Below are 21,074 nucleotides of genomic sequence, written 5' to 3'. Positions count from 1 at the left end.
TGAGAAAGGGAGTGGACACACTATGCTGGAAAACTGAGAGTGCCCAATAGACATTGGAGATGCACCAGTTCTTGACACAAGAGATCAAGAATGAATATAAATTATGTAAAAAAATATAGCTGCGAGCAGCGATGGCGGGCCCAAGCCGGTGGCACCGCAACCCCGGTTCCTTTAGTTACCTAAATGCACCCTGGTGGCGGTGCCAAAGGCTTTGGCCCATTTATGATTAAATGTTAAAACTGCTTGCCATACTCTGTCATTTCGACTAGTTACAATTATGTTACAGATATCTTAAATGATAATACAAACTATCCAAAATGTAATTACGAATAGACAGAAAGACGTTGTTGATATCTACAATGTTAATTCCGGACAGGCAAACTTAGCTTTTAAATGTTAAAAGGGCTTGCCATACAGGGACGTAGGCTCAGAGAGAGGCTCACCATATTCAAACCAAAATATCTGACTTCCTCTTGGTCCGAGCTAATGACTATGTATTAGAAAGTTGTCCGGCTTGAGGAGTACAATGTATATAGCGATTTTTGTAACTGTAGATAAAACTAACAACCCCACTTTTGTCAAAAGGTGGCGCTATTTAGTCCTTGCACTATGCCCGTTTCTGAAACTTTGCACATGTCTACTGGCTAATAAATGTGATGTATCTGTTGAGTTTCAAGCAATTTCAATTTCAATTTCAATTTGACTGTTGAAAAGAAGTGCGCCGATTAGATACTCAGGATCGGTATCGGCTCTGACACTGCCATCTTTGACGAGGCTGATTCAAATTCTATATTGTGCATATATACTAGTCTATGTTAGGCACAAAGGCACAAAAACTTTCTAAAGTACCATAAAGTTTTTGTGTACTGTATTATTAGTGTTCTGAAGCTATTATGTGATATAGAAATTAATATTTAAGTCATTAAATTCAAGAACACAAACTTTTCCCTCTCTGCGCCTGTCAGTCATTCTCCATTCAGCATTCAAACAGCACGTCACATTCGGTTACAGTCAATGATGAAACGATCTTCAAGATGATTCAATGTTAATCCTATTATACTGGATCTTTAAGATAAAGGTCTAAAGGTCTATATTTTCGAATGAAGAAACTTTTTCTTGCTGGACTTTATTGCTGTAACTTAACCGTGTTACTTTCTACCGGGTGTCGGACGCTGTCGGTTAGATCACAACACTAGAGTCAGAGCACTATAATTGTTCTTCACGCACACAGTAACTGAAATTTAAAACCTTTAAAAGAAAAGGCTCAATAAACTATTGCATAGATAGATAATGTATAATACACTGTTCATAAATATGTATTTCCTTTGTGCTTTGAACTTTTCAATACGGACTCACTGCGCTGTAACTTCATGTGGCTTCAAGCACATCATTCTCCGCTCGGGATGCACATAAGTGCTTTGTGCTGCACCGTATTGGAGCCGTAATATCATAATGCAGTGACGTAATGACAGATTATTAATTGCCTTTCAATTATATGTTGCTGCGTCATTAAACATCTGTCCTATGCATTTCAAACATTTATAGCAGCCATGGCTATATTTTTTTATGATTTTTGTTATCTTGTTTTTCATTAATGTATTTTTCAAAAATAAGAGCAATGTGTATTATCTATTATTAATATGGTTTATAATAGCATTTTTGTCATAGATTATGACAAAGTAATCATATGATCCACCAGCGAGGAACCAGCAGAACAGAGTGAACATTCATTCTGTTTAGTTCAATCCTACTTAATAGGAATTTATTTAAAATGCTCGCTCTACTCCACACCATTAATGTCTTGTGCGGACATCCGTATTTCGACTTTCGGTTTTAAGTAAGCGATTTAAAAGCTCCCAAGTCCCAGCGGAGTCACACGTTGATTAACCGGTGGGAATATACACAATAGGCCTACCTGATATTGAACACAAGAGGGCAGTATAGCACTACGTATGACTCAGATTATTATTTTTTTATGAATTTTACAACAATTCTGGCTGTTTTTGAACGTAAACATAATTCTTAAATGAAAAAAAAGGAAAAATTGGGGAAGTTATAATATTTGTATAATTTAATTTAGAAACAAATGATGTATAATTACATTTTTAGAAGATATGAGGCTTTTAGTGTTTACTTTTTTGACATTACTTTAATCTTTTGCCATAGTTGCACATGTCTACTGGCTAATAAATGTGATGTATCTGTTGAGTTTCAAGCAATTTCAAGCATGCTAAGAGTCCCAAAAGCATCAAAAAAGAATGTTAAAGTTTGATTCGTTGCCACGGCAACAGTATCAAAGATATCAAAAATTCATTCACAGGTCTACATCTGCCGTGTATTTACATTATACAGATGAAGTTTGAAGCAAATCGGTTAAAAAAAGAGAGTGGTTTCAAAGCATTTTGAAAGTGACACACTTCCTGCTGCCAGTTGGTGGCGCTATAATTTTGACTCACAATAGTCACATCCATGTGATCGGTCTCTTACAGCGAAAACACTGCTGAAGTTTCATCAAGATCAGTTAATGTATGCTGAAGTTATAACACACATCCTGTTTCATGTTTCTCGCCATAATTTCGTTTCCTCGCCACGGCCAAACCGTTCGAGATATAAAAAATCCCTTGGCACCTTTTCATCCTTAATGTCTTGACTTCACACTGATCGAGTTTTGTCGAATTTGGTTCAGTGCTCTAGTGCTTTAAATTCCATTGCATGTGTTTTAAACACAACCCTAAATAGCCGTCTTCCTGTTGGGCTGGGGTAAAAAGTAAGAGTGTGAAGTAGGCTATATATGAAACGATGAGATCTATATGTGTACCAAGTTTCATATTATTACATGCAAGTGTGTTTGATTTATGGACCAAATTTTCAGACCAAGTTTATTGACCAAGTTAATCTGATTAATAAACTAATTATATAAAACTATTGTCAATGCACTACAATTAAACTAGTTATATGTCTTTACTTATAAAAAATAAAAATAAAAACTTATTTAAAAAATACCAGGCTTGAGAAATGTATTTTCTTTATGCAGGCCATACACACAGCAGTGAAATGGTTAAGCCCCCTCCCCCTGCACACTCACACACACACACAGACAGGCAAAGACAGAGATGTAGGCTCAGATTAAGCAAGACCACATTCAAACAAACACATCTGACTTTCTGTGGGTCCTAGCTAATAAGTTTAAATTAGAAAGTTGTCCGGCTCGAGGAGTACAATATACATACCAATTTTTGTAACTCTAGTTAAAACTAACAACCCCACTTTTGTCAAAAGGTGGCGCTACTGAGCCCTCACCACGCCCGTTTCTGAAACTTTGCACATGTCTACTGGCTAATAAATGTGATGTGTCTGTCGAGTTTCATGCATTTTGAAGCATGCTAAGGGTCTCAAAAGCATCCTAAAAGCATCCTAAAAGAAGGGTAAAGTTTGATGCGTCGCCACGGCAACAGTTTCAAAGATATCAAGAATCCATTCACAGGTCTACATCTGCCGTATGTTTACATTATACATATGAAGTTTGAAGCAAATCGGGTAAAAATAAAAGGGTGATATCAAAGCAATTTGAAACTGACACACTTCCTGCTGCCAGTTGGTGGCGCTATAACTTTGACTCACAATAGTCACATCCATGTGATCGTCCTCTTACAGCGAACACACTGCTGAAGTTTCATCAAGATCAGTTAATGTATGCTGAAGTTATAACACACTTCCTGTTTCACGTTTCTCGCCATGATTTCGTTTCCTCGCCACGGACAAACCGTTCGAGATATAAAAAATCCCCTCGCAAACTTTCATCCTCAATGTCTTGACTTCACGCTGACCGAGTTTCGTCGAATTTGGATCAAAGCTCTAGGAGGAGTATTTGACATTCCATTGCGAGCGTTTTACAAACAAACCTCAATAGCCGACTTCCTGTTGGGCTGGGGTAAAAAGTAAGAGTGTGAGGTATAGATGAAACGATGAGATCAACATGTGTACCGAGTTTCATATTATTACATACAAGCGTGTTTGAGTTATGGACCAAGTGTTCGGACCCCGTTCCAGGGGGCGCTGACGAGCCGCCCTACCACGCCCGGGTACCAGCTTCAGCCCGGCTCTGATGGCCGCGGGTTCTGACCCGTGTGCAAAGTTTCAAGAGTTTTCGAGCACGTTAAGGGCCCCAAAAGTGCCCAAAAGGTAGTAAAATAATAATTATTATAATAATAATAGTGAAGAAAAATAATCCCAAGGAAAACAATAGGGCCTTCGCCCTTTCAGGGCTTGGGCCCTAAAAATAAGTTGTGGCAAGAAGGTATGAATCAATTCCAGTGAAGGAGGCTTGATCACAGCTGCCAAAAATATGGAGCGCTTCACAGATTTGCGCGTCATCCTTTCGCAGGGGCCATGCTAATCTTCTCTGTATCGATCCAATTTTAGTATATGTGCTGCCTTAGCAAGCACGAGGCCAACTGTCCCGCTCAAGGAATATGTACCCCTCGGGTTCCAGCGAGCCATCACCAAGGTGGTAGGGCAAGCGAGCCATCTACTGAAAGAATGGGTTGGGTAGACTTATCTATGGTACCAAAGTACAAGCTCTGAATGGGCTGTGTCCTCCAGGTTTTCGAGAAAGAAATGAGTTGGCGGAAAGCAGAAAACCGAATAATGCGGACAACCTTGACAACATTGAAGGGAAAAGATATCGCCTATGGTGTCAAACCCTGTTCCCTGTCGGCATCTGCTGAGAAAGGGAGTGGACACACTATGCTGGAAAACTGAGAGTGCCCAATAGACATTGGAGATGCACCAGTTCTTGACACAAGAGATCAAGAATGAAACTAAATAGTGGTAGAAAGGTATGAATCAATTCCAGTGAAGGAGGCTTGATCACAGCTGCCAAAAATATGGAGCGCTTCACAGATTTGCGTGTCATCCTTTCGCAGGGGCCAAGCTAATCTTCTCTGTATCGATCCAATTTTAGTATATGTGCTGCCTTAGCAAGCACAAGGCCAACTGTCTCGCTCAAGGAATATGTACCCCTCGGGTTCCAGCGAGCCATCACCAAGGTGGTAGGGCAAGCGAGCCATCTACTGAAAGAATGGATTGGGTAGACTTATCTATGGTATCAAACTACAAGCTCTGAATGGGCTGTGTCCTCCAGGTTTTCGAGAAAGAAATGAGTTGGCGGAAAGCAGAAAACCGGATAATGCGGACAACCTTGACAACATTGAAGGGAAAAGATATCGCCTATGGGGTCAAACCCTGTTCCCTGTCGGCATCTGCTGAGAAAGGGAGTGGACACACTTTGCTGGAAAACTGAGAGTGCCCTATAGACATTGGAGATGCACCAGTTCTTGACACAAGAGATCAAGAATGAAAATACGTTGTGGCAAGAAGGTATGAATCAATTCCAGTGAAGGAGGCTTGATCACAGCTGCCAAAAATATGGAGCGCTTCACGGATTTGCGTGTCATCCTTTCGCAGGGGCCATGCTAATCTTCTCTGTATCGATCCAATTTTAGTATATATGCTGCCTTAGCAAGCACAAGGCCAACTGTCTCGCTCAAGGAATATGTACCCCTCGGGTTCCAGCGAGCCATCACCAAGGTTGTGTAACATCTACTTTTAAGAAAGCTTGCTAAGAAAGATTGCTACATAATAAAGTGAGGGACCAGAGACTTCACATTTCAATGAGCCATGTGTATTATACCATAAATCAGCATTCAGGCAGTAACCATACAAAATACATGAGGCATTCATTTACAAGACAATAGGGCTAATTCAGCTCTTCCCAATAATGCTTTTGGTAGCCAAGAGTTCAGTCCTTAGAGTCCCACAAGTAACAAGAAACTGTACTTAAGCGCAGAGTGGAAGAGTTCACAATGGTCTGAATCCAAGTGTCCAAGCAGCGGTTGATACTAGGACAAACTGTAGTTCAATGCACAAACAGCAGATGCCAAAGGTGTGATAGACAATTAATTCCATATTGGTCAAGGGTTTAGTTATAGATGAGTTGCTGCCTCATGCCTGCACGATGAACCCTCTGCATCAAACAAACAAACAAACTGAGTGCCACCATAACACATTTACATCTCATTTGCTGACACATCACCTAACATTACACATACAAACAAAGTACAAACTGAACACTTACGTTTGAGCATAGGAACCACAGGTTCCTCAAAATAGGGAAAAACATGACCACACTAGTAGGGAAGCTTCTCCATGTGCTTAACACATCCTTCCTTCCTTACTCTACTTCTTCTACCATTTTATGCTACTAGGAACCTTCCTTACTAGAGTACCCCCTAGTGGTAGAACGGAGTATTACACAGTACAGAGAGCTAATAAGACAAATGTAACTGCAAGCTGTTACACACCCCTCTCCCTAAAGAAAAGTCTCAAATACTCCCATATAACTTTTTTAACTTTTCAATATGGTAAGTATCACATTGGTTCGGATTGTCAAGCATTACTACCTTGTAATTGACATTATTCATTCTCTTCAAAATCTTTGCAGGTCCCTGCCATTTTGGAGCTAACTTGGCAGTAAAGTAATCAGCAGCTCGAGAAAGATGATGAGTCAGTACCCAAACCAGATCTCCTTCCTCAAAGGTTTCAGCCCTTCTTCGTTTATTGTAGTACTTGGCTTGCCTCTCCTGTGCTTGACTAGTTTTGTCCCTCACTTGGTCCAGAAGAATCTTCTGTCTCTCGATTGTGGTATAGGCTACATGATCGGGATTAGGCGCCTTGCGGACTAACCGTTCAAGAGGTCCTTTTAACTTACGTCCAAGTGCAATTTCCGCTGGAGTAAGAGCTGTACTCTCTTGCCCCGCCGAATTTATAGCATATCGGAACTCTGGTAACCACTTATCCCAGTCACGATGGTTATCATGGACAAAAGATGCTATCATCGTTTTCAAAGTTCTGTTGACCCTCTCAGTTAAGTTGGTCTGAGGATGATAAGCTGTTGTGAGTTTCTGAACCACACCCCATCGTTTACAGGTATCACTTAGTAGCTGGCCAGTGAATTGAGGTCCTCGGTCTGAAACCAAGTATACCGGCGTTCCCCATCTTGTGAACATCTCTTTTATCAGTATGTTGGTTATGAGGTGAGTTTTCGAAGACCACAGAGCAAAGAGTTCTACCCACTTGCTGCAATAATCCACAAAGACTAATAGGAATTCATTGGATCGAGGGCTTCTCGGGAAAGGACCCATCAAATCCACTCCGAGCATATATCCCGGTTCTACTACTGGGGTTGACTGCAACAATCCGGATAGCTTAGTGATTCTTGGTTTGTAGGCTTGACACGTCTTACATACCTTACAGAAACTCCAAACATCTTTGCGAATTTCAGGCCAATAAACATTGTCAAGTAGCCTCCGTAGAGTTTTCATTCTTCCCAGATGACCACTCAATGGATTTGCATGAGCAAATTGCAGGAATGCTTCCCTCAATGATGCAGGTATGACTAGCTGATTAGTGTACCCTAGTTGCTTGTCCGGTACCCTACGAAACAAGTAGTCATTTTCCACAATGTAAGCAACACGGCTTGGGTCAGTATTAGTTTGGTTAGCTGACTCCCATAAGGTATGTAAAGAAGGATCAAGCTTTTGAGCTCTCCCAATCTCATCCCAGCTGACTGGTAAATTAGGGTCTGGTTTTGTGGGTTGACACAGGGCAATGTGGCCTACCACCTCTTGCACAGGTATGCCTCTGGATAGGGCATCAGGTACCACATTACAGGATCCCTTACGGTACTTAACAGTGAAGTTAAAACTTTGCAGCCTTAAAGCCCACCTAGTCAAACGGGAGGATGGTTTGGGTTGATTGAATACCCAAGTAAGGGCAGAATGGTCTGTGAGTACTTCAAAGTTTCTTCCCTCCAGGTACTGTCTCCACTTTTCTACAGCCCACACCACGGCTAAACACTCCTTCTCAGCTGTAGAATATGATTTCTCAGCTCCATGAACCAGTCTCGAAGCATAAGCGATGACATGCTCCAATCCGTCAACCTCCTGTGTCAGAACAGCTCCTAATCCTATATCACTGGCATCCGTTTGTACTTTAAAATCTTTTGTGAAATCAGGTGGCATTAGAACTGGTGCTTGTTGAAGGGCACTTTTAAGATCATCAAAAGCTTTTTGACATTCAACTGTCCAATCCCACACTGCATCCTTCCCTTTTAATGCGTACAAAGGTGCTGCTCGCTCAGAAAAATGAGGAATGAAGCGGTGGTACCAACTTGCAAGGCCTACAAATCTCTGTACCTCCTTGACGTTCTTGGGTACCGGGAAATCACGGACCGCTTCAATTTTTGAGGATTCAGTACGGACTCCTTCTCCAGAAATAACATGTCCTAGGTAAGTGATGGTCTTTTGCAACATAGAACACTTCTTGAGATTGAGAGTTAATCCTGAAGCTTCCAGCTTTGCAAAGAGTTGCTTGAGATGTTGGAAGTGATCTTGAATGCTCCCGGAATAGATCACAATGTCATCAAGATAAACAAAACAGAACTTCCCCAAGTAATCTCTCAGAACGTTGTTCATTAGCCTTTGAAATGTTGCAGCGGCGTTTTTGAGACCAAAAGGAAGACGAACAAATTCAAATTGATTGTTTCTGGTGACAAAAGCAGTCTTTTTAATACTGTCTTCATCCATTCCTACTTGCCAGTAACCAGATTTAAGGTCCAATGTGCTGAATATGGTCGCTCCATACAAGGATTCTAGGATATCTTGAATCTGTGGCATTGGAAATCCATCAAGAGGAGTCTTTGCATTTAACCCCCGGTAGTCAACACAAAAGCGAGTTCTACCATCCTTCTTTGGCACTAAGACTACTGGTGCAGCCCAAGGAGAAACAGATGGCCTTATGATGCCTTTGTTCAACAGATTCTCTACCTCTTCATCTATGAACTTTTGTTTGGTAACGGAAACGGGGTAAGCTTTCTTACGCACAGGAATCTCGTCAGTCGTATGAATTCGATGGTGAATCAAAGTAGTCTGTCCCAAATTATCTGTGCATACTGTCGGCCAATCAAGCATTAGACCTTCTAACTGCCGCTTCTGCGCTTTAGAAGCATCAGCTCGACTCACTACTTCCTTTACAGCCGCTAGTGTAGTGGAAGTCGTTAGCACTAAAGGTAGTGCAAGGTGTAGACTGATCATTGGCAAGGGTGAAGAAGTGTTGAAGGAGTAGATTGTGTCACTGTCTTCAGGTAATGTATAAGTGGAATTTCCAAAATCAAGACGGATACCGGAAGTCATCAGGAACTCAAGCCCCAGTACAACTGAGAACGCCAGATCACTGTCTCTCATTACATAAGCCCTTAGCGGATAGTCATGACCATGGACTGTAGCCTGCCAAGCTATCTTCCCCAAGGCTGTCTGTACATGACCATTTGCGAGTGAAAATGACTGTCCCCTACTTGACTGCATAACTTCATTGGGTGACAATTGCTGCCAACAGGATTCTTGTACTATTGAATAAGTGCTTCCGGTGTCTAGAATTGCTTGATATTGATGGCCTTTTATGGTTATGGGTAAAGTTAATGTAGACATCGGCTTTCCATCATGTTCTGAAAAGACTGCAATATGCGGGTTAAATGGTCGTCCTTTTGAGTTCCTATTTGCTTCAGCAGACTTAGGGGAGTTTTCTTGATGCCTTTGCCTCCAGAAAGCTCTCTCTGCCGCAATATCTCTCTCTATGAGTGTTCCTACCCGTACTAGCTCATCCACTGTAGTTGCAGTACCTCGTAAAATACTAGCTATTTTTGGATTACAGTTCCGAAGTGTTGCTTGAAGGATTTCACGTTCTGTCATCGCTGGTTTCAACCTCAAACATAGCGCTCGGTACTGGTATGCAAATGTCCGGATGCTCTCATCAACTCCTTGTTTCCGTTCTCTTATTCTTCTCTCCACTTCAACCTCGTGATCTTCAGATAAAAAGGATTGAAGAAAAGCAGACTTAAACTGTGCCCAAGTTTTTACTTTCTTCTTTTCTGCCAACCACCAGTCTTTAGCTGTGTATGTTAATACAGAAGGAAGCATGGATAATATTTCCCCATCATTCAAAGGTTGCATAGCTAGATACTCATCACATCGCTCCAGATACGTAATGGGATCCTCTCCATCCAAACTTCCGAACTTTGGAAATTCTAATTTGACAGGGGTCTGACAGTGCATCGGTCTGAAGGAACTATGGGTTACTCCAGTGTGGTTAAAATTTGGGGTAGAAGTGGCTCCCTCAGAAGACTGAATCAAAGATCTCAACTGGCTATCTCTCCGTTTCAGGCAATCTATAGTTGCTTTTTCCAAATCCTGGACCTTAGCTTCCAATGTGACTTTTACTCGCCCGCATCCAGCCTCCAGTTTAGCAGATAAAGAGTCTTCTAACTGCTGTATCTCTGTATGATGATCTTGATGCAAATTTAAAATATGTTGCAACTGATTTTCAATGGCAGTCATGCGATTACTTTGCACATCTAACTGGTATTGTATATCTTTAAAGTGTATATTAGAGGATCCTTCCCAACCCTCCATTTTACATTCAATTTTATGCATTCTTGCGGCCAAACAGTCATCATCTTCGTTGGGAGGAGGAGGAGGAGGCAACAAAGAATCATCAAAATCATATTCTTGTTCTAGATCTTCCTGATCATTTTCCAGATACAAATTACTAAGAGAATGAATAAGGTCTCTGACAGGCTCACGACGTGTAGTGAAAGGTGCTGAAGAATAGTCTGGACTTAAAGGATCATTTCCCCCTGTCTCTCTTTGTGAGAAAGCCATTTTGCAACCAACAACCCCTTTAAGTAATCTTAATTCTAAAGACCCAAAGTAAATGAAATGTAAAGATACCTCAAACTATGGTCACAATAAAACACTTGTGTAGAATGGCTCATTGCAAATAGAATTTATGTCTCTCTTCAAGATTCAACAAAATGTTGCTTCAAGTCCCTGTTTGGGCGCCATATTTTATGTAACATCTACTTTTAAGAAAGCTTGCTAAGAAAGATTGCTACATAATAAAGTGAGGGACCAGAGACTTCACATTTCAATGAGCCATGTGTATTATACCATAAATCAGCATTCAGGCAGTAACCATACAAAATACATGAGGCATTCATTTACAAGACAATAGGGCTAATTCAGCTCTTCCCAATAATGCTTTTGGTAGCCAAGAGTTCAGTCCTTAGAGTCCCACAAGTAACAAGAAACTGTACTTAAGCGCAGAGTGGAAGAGTTCACAATGGTCTGAATCCAAGTGTCCAAGCAGCGGTTGATACTAGGACAAACTGTAGTTCAAGGCACAAACAGCAGATGCCAAAGGTGTGATAGACAATTAATTCCATATTGGTCAAGGGTTTAGTTATAGATGAGTTGCTGCCTCATGCCTGCACGATGAACCCTCTGCATCAAACAAACAAACAAACTGAGTGCCACCATAACACATTTACATCTCATTTGCTGACACATCACCTAACATTACACATACAAACAAAGTACAAACTGAACACTTACGTTTGAGCATAGGAACCACAGGTTCCTCAAATCAGGGAAAAACATGACCACACTAGTAGGGAAGCTTCTCCATGTGCTTAACACATCCTTCCTTCCTTACTCTACTTCTTCTACCATTTTATGCTACTAGGAACCTTCCTTACTAGAGTACCCCCTAGTGGTAGAACGGAGTATTACACAGTACAGAGAGCTAATAAGACAAATGTAACTGCAAGCTGTTACAGTTGTAGGGCAAGCGAGCCATCTACTGAAAGAATGGGTTGGGTAGACTTATCTATGGTACCAAACTACAAGCTCTGAATGCGCTGTGTCCTCCAGGTTTTCGAGAAATAAATGAGTTAGAGAAAGCAGAAAACCGGATAATGCGGACAACCTTGACAACATTAAAGGGAAAAGATATCGCCTATGGGGTCAAACCCTGTTCCCTGTCGGCATCTGCTGAGAAAGGGAGTGGACACACTTTGCTGGAAAACTGAGAGTGCCCAATAGACATTGGAGATGCACCAGTTCTTGACACAAGAGATCAAGAATGAAAATACGTTGTGGCAAGAAGGTATGAATCAATTCCAGTGAAGGAGGCTTGATCACAGCTGCCAAAAATATGGAGCGCTTCACGGATTTGCGTGTCATCCTTTCGCAGGGGCCATGCTAATCTTCTCTGTATCGATCCAATTTTAGTATATGTGCTGCCTTAGCAAGCACGAGGCCAACTGTCCCGCTCAAGGAATATGTACCCCTCGGGTTCCAGCGAGCCATCACCAAGGTGGTAGGGCAAGCGAGCCATCTACTGAAAGAATGGGTTGGGTAGACTTATCTATGGTATCAAACTACAAGCTCTGAATGGGCTGTGTCCTCCAGGTTTTCGAGAAAGAAATGAGTTGGCGGAAAGCAGAAAACCGGATAATGCGGACAACCTTGACAACATTGAAGGGAAAAGATATCGCCTATGGGGTCAAACCCTGTTCCCTGTCGGCATCTGCTGAGAAAGGGAGTGGACACACTATGCTGGAAAACTGAGAGTGCCCTATAGACATTGGAGATGCACCAGTTCTTGACAAAAGAGATCAAGAATGAAACTAAATAGTGGTAGAAAGGTATGAATCAATTCCAGTGAAGGAGGCTTGATCACAGCTGCCAAAAATATGGAGCGCTTCACGGATTTGCGTGTCATCCTTTCGCTCTATGTCCCGCGATCTTCTCTGGATGCCGGCCAATCAGCAGCTCGTGCTGTCGAGCCTTTGTCGAGCGTTTTCAGTTTTGGGCCAATCAGAAAGCTCGGATTGTCGAGCGTTTTCAGTTATGGGCCAATCAGAAAGCTCGGATTGTCGAGCGTTTGTCGAGCGTTTTGGGCCAATCAACGGTTAGTATACTCAAGCTTTTGTCGAGCGTTTTGGGCCAATAAACGGTTAGTATACTCAAGCGTCATAGCAACCAACTCAAACGGAAGAGTGTGACGGTTACGACTGACTGAGTGAGTAAAACAAAAATAAATAGAATATTACGAATGTACAGACATTGTCTTCCCAGAGTACTTTTACAATGTACTGACATGGAATTTGTCGATGTATTATTACGTCTCTCCGTCGATCACTGGTTTTTATATTTAAAGAAACGTTAACGTATGTTAGTTAATTAACGTCAACGTCAGGCGTCCTGTTTACACATTTAAACAATATTTACACTTGTCTGATCAAAGATTTAATACGTTTTGAGAGATCGCTAACATGTAATGTAATGCAATCCATTGAAAATTAATGGGACAACATGTGGCGATCTCTGAAAACAAAATTAAATTATGAAAAGACTATACATTTAGTATCTTTAGACCCTTAAGATTATAATATCACCACGTGAAATCAAATATAAAGTTTAAGTGTATCTTTTATGCATTAACAATAAGCCTGTTTATTTAATGGCTGCCAATGCACCCTGGGGTCATTATTTACCTGTTGATTATTAATTTGTTAACGTTAATATTTCAATAATAGTGAATGTGTAGTTCTTGTATATCATTAATCTTATGTGTGATAGTCCTGTTAATATGGCAATTAATATATAGCTGCTAGTTTAACCTGTAATGCTCATCTAATGCTGTGCTGTGCCATTTGTTGTTGAAGATATGTCTTTAGCAAATTTAAAATTCACGGCCTCGCAGCAGCTTATCCTGCGGGCCTCTGATGAGGCGTTGGCCTTCATCGCCTCTAAGGGGCCACGCGGGACCGCCGCTGCTGCGAGGGCCAAGAAGCCGGAGGAGGTGGAGAAGGAGGCCCAAGCCCACGTCGTCTCCAAGGGCGGTGACCCTGGTGACCCCATGCTGGTGCTGGGCTGCCACAGCATCCAGTTTGGGAAGTACCAGGGTCAAACTTTCCGTTGGCTCCTGGAGAACGACGTGGGCTACATCACGCAGTTGGTTGCCAGCCACCAGCGGGAGCGGGAGAAAAGTGCCTCCGACAGCCCCCTTATGGCCAACAAGGACGCACTCGCCCGGTACTCGTGCGCCCACCCTGCTTTTGTGGAGCAGCTGAGGTTCCACCGGGTGCACGAGGAGGCCCGGGCCCGTGCCACTCAGCCCGGGTGTGAGGGCGAGGCGCTTGTTGGCTTTGGGGACTTCAAGGAGGCCACCCTGAAGGACCTGTACGAGTCTACAGGAAAAAAGCAGAAGAAGTAAGTCCAGTTGTGGTGAAGGGCAGGGTGCTGTGACTTGTTGATATGCGTGTTAATCTTTGATCATTGTCTTGCAGCTTTGTCAAGTGGCTTCGGCGGAAGATACCGCAGCCTGGGACCTCAATGGACGCCGCCAGGAAGTACATCCTGGGCCGAGACAAGGAGCAGTCGGCAGAGGTGGCTGCTACCCCCCCACCTCTGAGCAGCAGCAGCAGCAGCAGTGGCCCCAGCAAGGCTGCTGCTTCCACCGGGCTGCCGCCACGCAAGCCGACCGCTCCCATGTTCTCGGCCCTACTGGGAAGGCGTCCAATGGCCCCAGGTGAGCTGCAGGCCAAGGTCAGGAAGCTGATGACCACACCAGCACGGCCTGCAGTTCCAGGTATATCTCTTTCTTTCTCTTTAACACAACAGTGGTTCGGTGTAAAGGATTAACTAACCATTGCCCTCCCACCCCACAGCGGTGTCTACATCCGCCAGAGACCAGCGCCCCTCGGTTCCGCCGCCTTCCCCCCCCACAGAGGTGACGGACGAGGAACTGGTCCAGATGGCCACTGACTTAGAAACGGGTAATTGGCACCACACTGGACGTGTCACACTGCAACATTTGCCCTCAATATATATTGTTCTGGCAGTATTTTAGCATTAACTGTAATGGTTTCATTTACTGGTCTCTACAGCTGATGCTTGAAGATCAAAGGTAAGTTTGGAAGGTAATGTAGCCGTCTTTGTCGGTGGTAGATGTGTAGAACGTAGTGGTAATGTAGATTTGCTTCACTTGGCCCTGCTTCACCTCTCAACATCCACCTTGTAGCACTAAACCATCTGCTCTATCACTGGCATGCTGTATGTCATCTATTCACTTGCATGCTACACACCATTTAATTACTGGTATGCTGCACGTCATCTAATCACTGGCATGCTGCACGTCTCACTTAGTCTTGCCTGCCTGTGGCTGATGCCATTTTGTTGTGTGTGTGTGTGTGTGTGTGTGTGTGTGAATGTGTCTGCAGCTCACGTACAGGTCCTTCAGACGCTCCCGCTGGTGGTGAGGCCTCCATCCCCACCTCCTCCGGCACTGTCCTACATCCCTCCCCCACCACCACCACCACCTCAAGTTGCGGCTGCTCCACCTAGCCTCGCGTTTCCTGCGCGGGCTCCGGCGTTGACCAGGGAGGAGCCCTGTCGCGTCTCCGTGGAGGAGACGCCATCCGGGGAGGCCACCCTGGCACCAGCGCTGGCAAAGAGGAAGAGGAAGGAGAGGAAAGTGGAGCAGCCCGCAACACCCACTCCTGCTTCGGCTGAGGTACAAACACACGCTCACACACCTGGCCCGTACTCATGGACGGCACAACTCAGTGAAGTTGACTGTCAATCTGCATGTAGCACCTCCTCTCAGCCTCCTGACTGTTTGTTTGTTTGGTTGTGTTCTTTTTTTTTTCTCACAGTCCCGGTTGCCTGAGAGCTGGCGGACAGCTCTCACCGTGGAAGAGCAGGAGTGGATCGGCCGGGAGCTGTTCAAGCCAGACAGCGAGGGGAGGACCAAACTCACCACAGACCTCAAGCTGTGGTGGGACCCTCCTCAGCCCCGGCCGAGTTACTCTCAGCCACCCGCCTCACCAGCTGCCTTCTTCGCGTGTCGGCTGTTCCTCTGGGTGCCCCTGCGTCTGTGGGGCGTCCGGCCGACATGCTGTAATAGGGCCCTCACAAAGTGTGGGCTCTACAGGACCATCCGGAGGGTCCTGGACATCGACGGCTGGTACTTGATGGCCACCGAGTACCTGGAGTGCCGTCGGTGTAAGAGGAAGGTAGCTGCCTGGTCGCAGGAGGTCGTGGGTCAGCTGGGTGAGGGGCATCGCGCCCTCTTCCCGGCAATCCTCACCTACAAGTAAGTATCTGTCTAAAAACCTTGTTGTGTCTGTGTGTGGCTCTTGTGTAACACATGATGTACTCCTCTCTGTAGACTTGCCTGCGACCGGCGGGTAATCATCCAGCTGCGTGAGCGTACTCGGGGGAACAGCGCCACGCAGCTGTACAAAAAACTCTGTGAGGCACACACAGAGGCCTGGATGCGGCGGTCCATACACTACCTCAGCGTCATGGAGCCCTTCACGTCGCAGGGTGTCGTGCGCATGTGCACCCCACCACCAAAACCGCCACCCGTGCCCCAGTACGCGTGGCTGTTATTGGTGTACTGCCACGACATCCTCTCCCGCCTGGAGGACGTGAAGGCCCGGGTCACCTCCGTCTTTGGTAGGGTTTTGAAGATGGACTCTACCAAGAAGGTAAATGTGGTGCTATATATGTATATACACTATATAGTTTGTACTATTATCGACATACATACTAATTTAACACGCGCTCACTCGACATACATACTAATATAAATACTAATATATATACTAATATATATATATATATATATATATATATATATATAAATAAGTGTGGTGTGGAGTATCATGCTCTGGCTATGTGCGTGCAGCCTTACTGAGATGCTTTATCCTTTAAAACAGGTGACCCGGAAGCTCTCCGGTGCTGCCGCCCAGACCGCAGCATGGGCAACGAACGTCGGCAACGAGCACGGACAGGTGCTCATGTCCGTGCTCACGGACACCGAAGGTGCCGGCCTGTTGCCCATGGCTGAGGGGTTGATGCGGCGGTATCGGGACGCTGGGGTGGAGCCGCCTCAGCTCCTCTACGTCGACCGGGACTGTTGTTCGTCCCACGGGAGATCCAAGGCAGCTGACGTGTTCGGGAAGTGGGACAAGCTGGTGGTCCGGCTGGACATCTGGCACCTGATGCGCCGTTTTGCGTCAGGTGTGTTGTGGCAATAACAATAATTAAACAAATAGCATTTCAGTAAGAGACATCATGGTTCCATAACTTTTGATATAACATGCATTTTTCCATAACAGGTGTCACCACCGAGAGCCACCAGCTGTATAAACCCTTCCTGCAGCAGCTGTCTTCGTGCATCTTCCTGTGGGACCCAGAGGACACAGCCCGGTTGCTCAAAGCTACGAAGAGGATGCTTGAGGCGCAGGGGATGACCTTCTCGTCCGACGCCGGAGTGTGGAGGCACGTCAGCCGCAAGAACATGGCTCTCCATTGCCGTCGCCGCACGCGTGGAGCGGCGGAGACGGAGCGGCTGATCGGTGACCTCCTGGAAACCTTCGGCGGTGCCAGCGGACGAGACACCATGGGGATTTCCCTGCTGGACCAAGACCGCATCCAGAAGATCTGGAAGGAGCAGCGGCGCCACCTCCAGTGCATCCAGGACCCGCCGGGCGTGGAGCTGTACACTGAGACCGGCAGGATGACCAAGGGGGGGATCAGCCTGCCGGTGTACCGTTGTGCACGAGGCTCCACGTCCCTGGAGTCGTTCCACCTGCATCTCAACCGCTTCATTCCAGGTAGACCACACGTTTCACTGTCACGTCAATCTTTCACTGTCATTGACTCGCTGTCGTTCACATTGTGTGCACTGAATAAACTGCTAAACAGATCTGTGTTCCTCCGCAGGAGAAAGTGCCAATCCCTGGCACTTCCAGGCATTTCTCCTGGAGGGGTTGACGCGGTGGAACACAGACAGGGCGGCGTCCGTGGCACAGGAGGGACGGCCGCTGCTCCGCTCCTACAATGGCCCCCTGCAGCACTCTCTTGATCAGCTCAGCCAAAGGGTGCTTGGCGTGAGTGTGGTCAAGGATTACACCAAGCCCAGGGAGTACACTGGTAAGAACACTCAAGCCACCGCGCTTACACGTGTCCACACTGAATGATACTTGTACCTGACTGACTGTTGTTGTACTTCAGGGGAACTCATCGGCATCGAGTACCTGTACTCCCAGACGGGCAGAGTGCTGCAGGACGTCAGCTTGGACCCTGACATTCCGGACGCGGGGGGGGACGTTCCCCATCTCGTCGAGGATGACGAGCTCGCCGACGGCCAGGAGGTGGATGACCTCACCCTCCACGTGCCTGGCGAGTTCCTAGATCCTCTGACGGACCCGCGGTCAGGGCGACCGGCTGACGCACCCGCGCCCGAGCCATCCAGTCCGACCGGTGCCCCCGAGCCCGCACCCCACTCCTCCGGCCGGTCCTCGCCAGAGCCTCAGCAGGCTGCTGAGGTAAGCACGACTGTAGTGCATCCCGCATCACCAAAAACGGCGCTTGCTCTGTTCTATCCAACTGACTTATTTCTTTCTCCATTTTTCCGTGTGTCTGCAGGACTACAGAGGACCAGATGACCAGCCAGGGTACCTGGCCGTGGTCCAGTTGGCCACGGCCTTGGTGGGGTTGCGTCACGACCCGGCCTTGTCCGAGGGGAGGGTAGATGAGCTTATCAGGCTCTACGAGGCCCTGTCACCGTACGACAGGGCCCGAGTAGTTTACCCTCCCCGCTACAGGGACAGGCCAGCTCAGGGGCGCTTCATGGCAGCGAAGCCAAGCCGCACCAGTATACCTGGTGTGGAAAGCTTGAGGCGGTAAGGCTACACTTCCATCATACATATCCCTGATGTACACACCAGCTGCTCTATGTAATGTTGCCCATTATCTTGCTCATATCTGTCATTGTTTTTGTCCATTGTCCACAGCTGCCTGGTCGGAGAGACCTCTGGACCTGCCAGCAGTCCCAGCGCAAGCCGGCTGGTAGAGGCAGTATGCGCCCAGCTCTGCCGCTTGATCCCCTCGGGCAGCCGTGCACACGGTGCCCGGAGGTCGCGGTGGGAGAGCATACTGCTTCGGTACCAGCACATCCGGGACCTTGTGCTGGGCCACCAGAGGCTGATGGCTCGGGCGCCCATTCAGCTCTTTGAGCTGAATGCCAGGACCCTCTCGCTGTGGTATGTTTGATGCTTTTGATGGTATTGATGAATTGCATGCTCTTAAAATTGTACATGTAACTAAAATACTATGTTGAAATCCGTTCTCAGGTTCACCAGGACGCAGCGGGAGAAGGAGAGGACTGTGCTCACTTCAGGCGTTGCAGCAGAGGGACGACCACCGGCGGCGGCAGCGGGCTCGGCGACGGGCCCAACAGCAGCGGCGGATCGTCCTCCGGCAGCAGCAACAGGCCAGGCGACGACAGCAGCGCCAAGGGTGGTGGGACCTCCGGCAGCAGCACCGGCTGTGGCAGCACCGGTGCCTGTTTTGCCAGCGCCAGTGCGCCCACTGGCGCCTTTACCGCCTGCCCCCTCAGCTGTTGTCCTGGCCATACCACCAGCTGCTGCGGCTGCAACAGGACCTTTTTCGATGACACAGCCTCTCTTTCTGGACCTCTCACTGCCCCAGCAGAGCGTAAGGGTGCTCCCCATACCTACGCTCCCTCGGACAACGCCAGCTCCACACATCCTCCCTCTGCCTCTGGCCGCCGCACATCACGCCGGCCCTCTGCCTGCACTGCAGCTGCTGCCAGGACAGCAAGGACAACAAGCAGTGCAGGCAGCACCTCCTGCTCCCCCTCCTCAGCCTCGCTCTGTGTACAAAACTGAGTGGCTGAGGAGGAAGAGGGCTGAGCAGAGGGCAGCAGCAGGAGCAGGAGCAGTCGTTGCTGCCCGGGCCGGCATGCCACAAGAACAAAAGCGCAGGACATGCGGCCAGCCAAAGCGGAGGGAGACTGGACACACCCGCTACGGCAATGTACATTTTTGCTCTGCCGCCGCAGCGGGTAAGAGTGTGGAGGAGTGGCTGAGGGAGATGAAGGACAAGGAAAAGGGTCGAGCCCCGGACTGATTTTGCATTCTCGCTGGGGCAGGTGTATATAGTTGTTTGTGTTTTTTTTGTTTGTTTATTTTTAAAGACATTGACTTTACCCTCCACATGGACCGGGACCTTGCCGCGGTGTGGAGGCTTCTTACAAACACCGGTCCACACCTGTCACAATTTTTCTACAGCACAGTGACACTATGCTTGAAAAAACATTGTGTATCCCATTCACACCTGTATAACATTGCCATGCCTTTGTACTATACTGATTCTTTGCACTGACAAGTTTTATAGGCCTATACTGTGTGTCTTCATCACATGGCTTAAGAAAAAGAAAAGATAACATTGTCTGTCCCATTCACACCTGTATAACACATTGTCATGCATTTGTGCTGTTATGATTTTATGCGCTGACAAGTTATATAGGTCTTTTGGACATGTGGGTATGTTGAACAATGTGGTCATTGTCTTTGGAGTTACGTTGCACTGGCTTTGTTGCCGCCGCGTTGGTACTTCACACTGTATGCTGCTGCGTTATGTATCCATGCATGTCTGTAATGAGCCCTTATATTATATCAATGCCACTGTTCTGCATCAATACCACTGTCTGCATCAATACCACTGTTCTCAATACCACTGTCTGCATCAATACCACTGTCTGCATCAATACCACTGTCTGCATCAATACCACTGTCTGCATCAATACCACTGTTCTCAATACCACTGTCTGCATCAATACCACTGTTCTCAATACCACTGTCTGCATCAATACCACTGTCTGCATCAATACCACTGTTCTCAATACCACTGTCTGCATCAATACCACTGTCTGCATCAATACCACTGTCTGCATCAATACCACTGTCTGCATCAATACCACTGTTCTCAATACCACTGTCTGCATCAATACCACTGTCTGCATCAATACCACTGTTCTCAATACCACTGTTCTCAATACCACTGTTCTGCATCAATACCACTGTCTGCATCAATACCACTGTCTGCATCAATACCACTGTCTGCATCAATACCACTGTTCTCAATACCACTGTCTGCATCAATACCACTGTTCTCAATACCACTGTTCTGCATCAATACCACTGTCTGCATCAATACCACTGTTCTCAATACCACTGTTCTCAATACCACTGTTCTGCATCAATACCACTGTCTGCATCAATACCACTGTTCTCAATA

General features: G+C 46.2%; 3 protein-coding genes, 1 long non-coding RNA gene and 4 other non-coding genes across 8 annotated transcripts; 3 read left to right on the top strand and 5 right to left on the bottom strand.

Annotated features, from left to right (window-relative positions):
• Positions 1 to 4,339: 4,339 nt before the first annotated feature.
• On the bottom strand, positions 4,340 to 4,446 carry LOC148995532 (U6 spliceosomal RNA). The gene has a single exon (XR_016165213.1). It is a non-coding gene; the product is annotated as a U6 spliceosomal RNA (small nuclear RNA).
• Positions 4,447 to 4,880: 434 nt separating this feature from the next.
• Positions 4,881 to 4,987, bottom strand: LOC148995531 (U6 spliceosomal RNA). Its single transcript, XR_016165258.1, has one exon. It is a non-coding gene; the product is annotated as a U6 spliceosomal RNA (small nuclear RNA).
• Positions 4,988 to 5,421: 434 nt separating this feature from the next.
• LOC148995530 (U6 spliceosomal RNA) lies at positions 5,422 to 5,528 on the bottom strand. The gene has a single exon (XR_016165058.1). It is a non-coding gene; the product is annotated as a U6 spliceosomal RNA (small nuclear RNA).
• Positions 5,529 to 11,032: 5,504 nt separating this feature from the next.
• Positions 11,033 to 11,696, bottom strand: LOC120492728 (uncharacterized). The gene is made up of 2 exons (XR_016155266.1): positions 11,508 to 11,696; positions 11,033 to 11,396 (listed from the first exon to the last, which is right to left on the bottom strand). It is a non-coding gene; the product is annotated as an uncharacterized LOC120492728 (long non-coding RNA).
• A 406-nt stretch (positions 11,697 to 12,102) lies between these two features.
• Positions 12,103 to 12,209, bottom strand: LOC120476359 (U6 spliceosomal RNA). Its single transcript, XR_016161207.1, has one exon. It is a non-coding gene; the product is annotated as a U6 spliceosomal RNA (small nuclear RNA).
• Positions 12,210 to 12,613: 404 nt separating this feature from the next.
• Positions 12,614 to 15,399, top strand: LOC148995529 (uncharacterized). Its single transcript, XM_089127913.1, has 4 exons — positions 12,614 to 14,171; positions 14,249 to 14,550; positions 14,630 to 14,737; positions 14,849 to 15,399. The coding sequence occupies exons 1-4, from the start codon at positions 13,627 to 13,629 to the stop codon at positions 14,857 to 14,859; spliced, it is 966 nt and encodes a 321-aa protein (XP_088984039.1). The 5' UTR covers positions 12,614 to 13,626; the 3' UTR covers positions 14,860 to 15,399.
• Positions 14,910 to 17,005, top strand: LOC148995528 (uncharacterized). The gene is made up of 5 exons (XM_089128074.1): positions 14,910 to 14,913; positions 15,182 to 15,474; positions 15,617 to 16,056; positions 16,132 to 16,453; positions 16,685 to 17,005. Exons 1-5 carry the CDS (start codon positions 14,910 to 14,912, stop codon positions 17,003 to 17,005), a joined length of 1,380 nt encoding a protein of 459 aa, XP_088984200.1.
• Positions 17,006 to 17,111: 106 nt separating this feature from the next.
• On the top strand, positions 17,112 to 19,939 carry LOC148995527 (uncharacterized). The gene is made up of 6 exons (XM_089127906.1): positions 17,112 to 17,584; positions 17,694 to 17,903; positions 17,985 to 18,298; positions 18,399 to 18,655; positions 18,767 to 19,015; positions 19,106 to 19,939. Exons 1-6 carry the CDS (start codon positions 17,200 to 17,202, stop codon positions 19,902 to 19,904), a joined length of 2,214 nt encoding a protein of 737 aa, XP_088984032.1. The 5' UTR covers positions 17,112 to 17,199; the 3' UTR covers positions 19,905 to 19,939.
• Positions 19,940 to 21,074: the final 1,135 nt, after the last annotated feature.

The sequence above is a fragment of the Pimephales promelas genome, chromosome 3 (assembly GCF_988280905.1).
Source record: "Pimephales promelas chromosome 3, fPimPro1.hap1.1, whole genome shotgun sequence".
NCBI classification, from domain to species: Eukaryota; Metazoa; Chordata; class Actinopteri; order Cypriniformes; family Leuciscidae; genus Pimephales; species Pimephales promelas.
The sequence above is the reverse complement of the archived record's forward strand: the minus strand, read 5'-3'. Positions and strand labels throughout refer to the sequence as shown.

Bases quoted from the DNA above. Each gene is read 5' to 3' on its own strand.
- LOC148995529 (XM_089127913.1), top strand. From the start codon at position 13,627: ATGTCTTTAGCAAATTTAAAATTCACGGCCTCGCAGCAGCTTATCCTG. The intron at 14,172-14,248 runs GTAAGTCCAGTT...ATTGTCTTGCAG, and splicing joins ACAGGAAAAAAGCAGAAGAA to CTTTGTCAAGTGGCTTCGGC. The intron at 14,551-14,629 runs GTATATCTCTTT...CCCACCCCACAG, and splicing joins AGCACGGCCTGCAGTTCCAG to CGGTGTCTACATCCGCCAGA.
- LOC148995528 (XM_089128074.1), top strand. The intron at 15,475-15,616 runs GTACAAACACAC...TTTTTCTCACAG, and splicing joins CCACTCCTGCTTCGGCTGAG to TCCCGGTTGCCTGAGAGCTG. The intron at 16,057-16,131 runs GTAAGTATCTGT...TCCTCTCTGTAG, and splicing joins CCGGCAATCCTCACCTACAA to ACTTGCCTGCGACCGGCGGG.
- LOC148995527 (XM_089127906.1), top strand. From the start codon at position 17,200: ATGCTTGAGGCGCAGGGGATGACCTTCTCGTCCGACGCCGGAGTGTGG. The intron at 17,904-17,984 runs GTAAGAACACTC...GTTGTACTTCAG, and splicing joins CAAGCCCAGGGAGTACACTG to GGGAACTCATCGGCATCGAG. The intron at 18,656-18,766 runs GTAAGGCTACAC...CATTGTCCACAG, and splicing joins GGTGTGGAAAGCTTGAGGCG to CTGCCTGGTCGGAGAGACCT.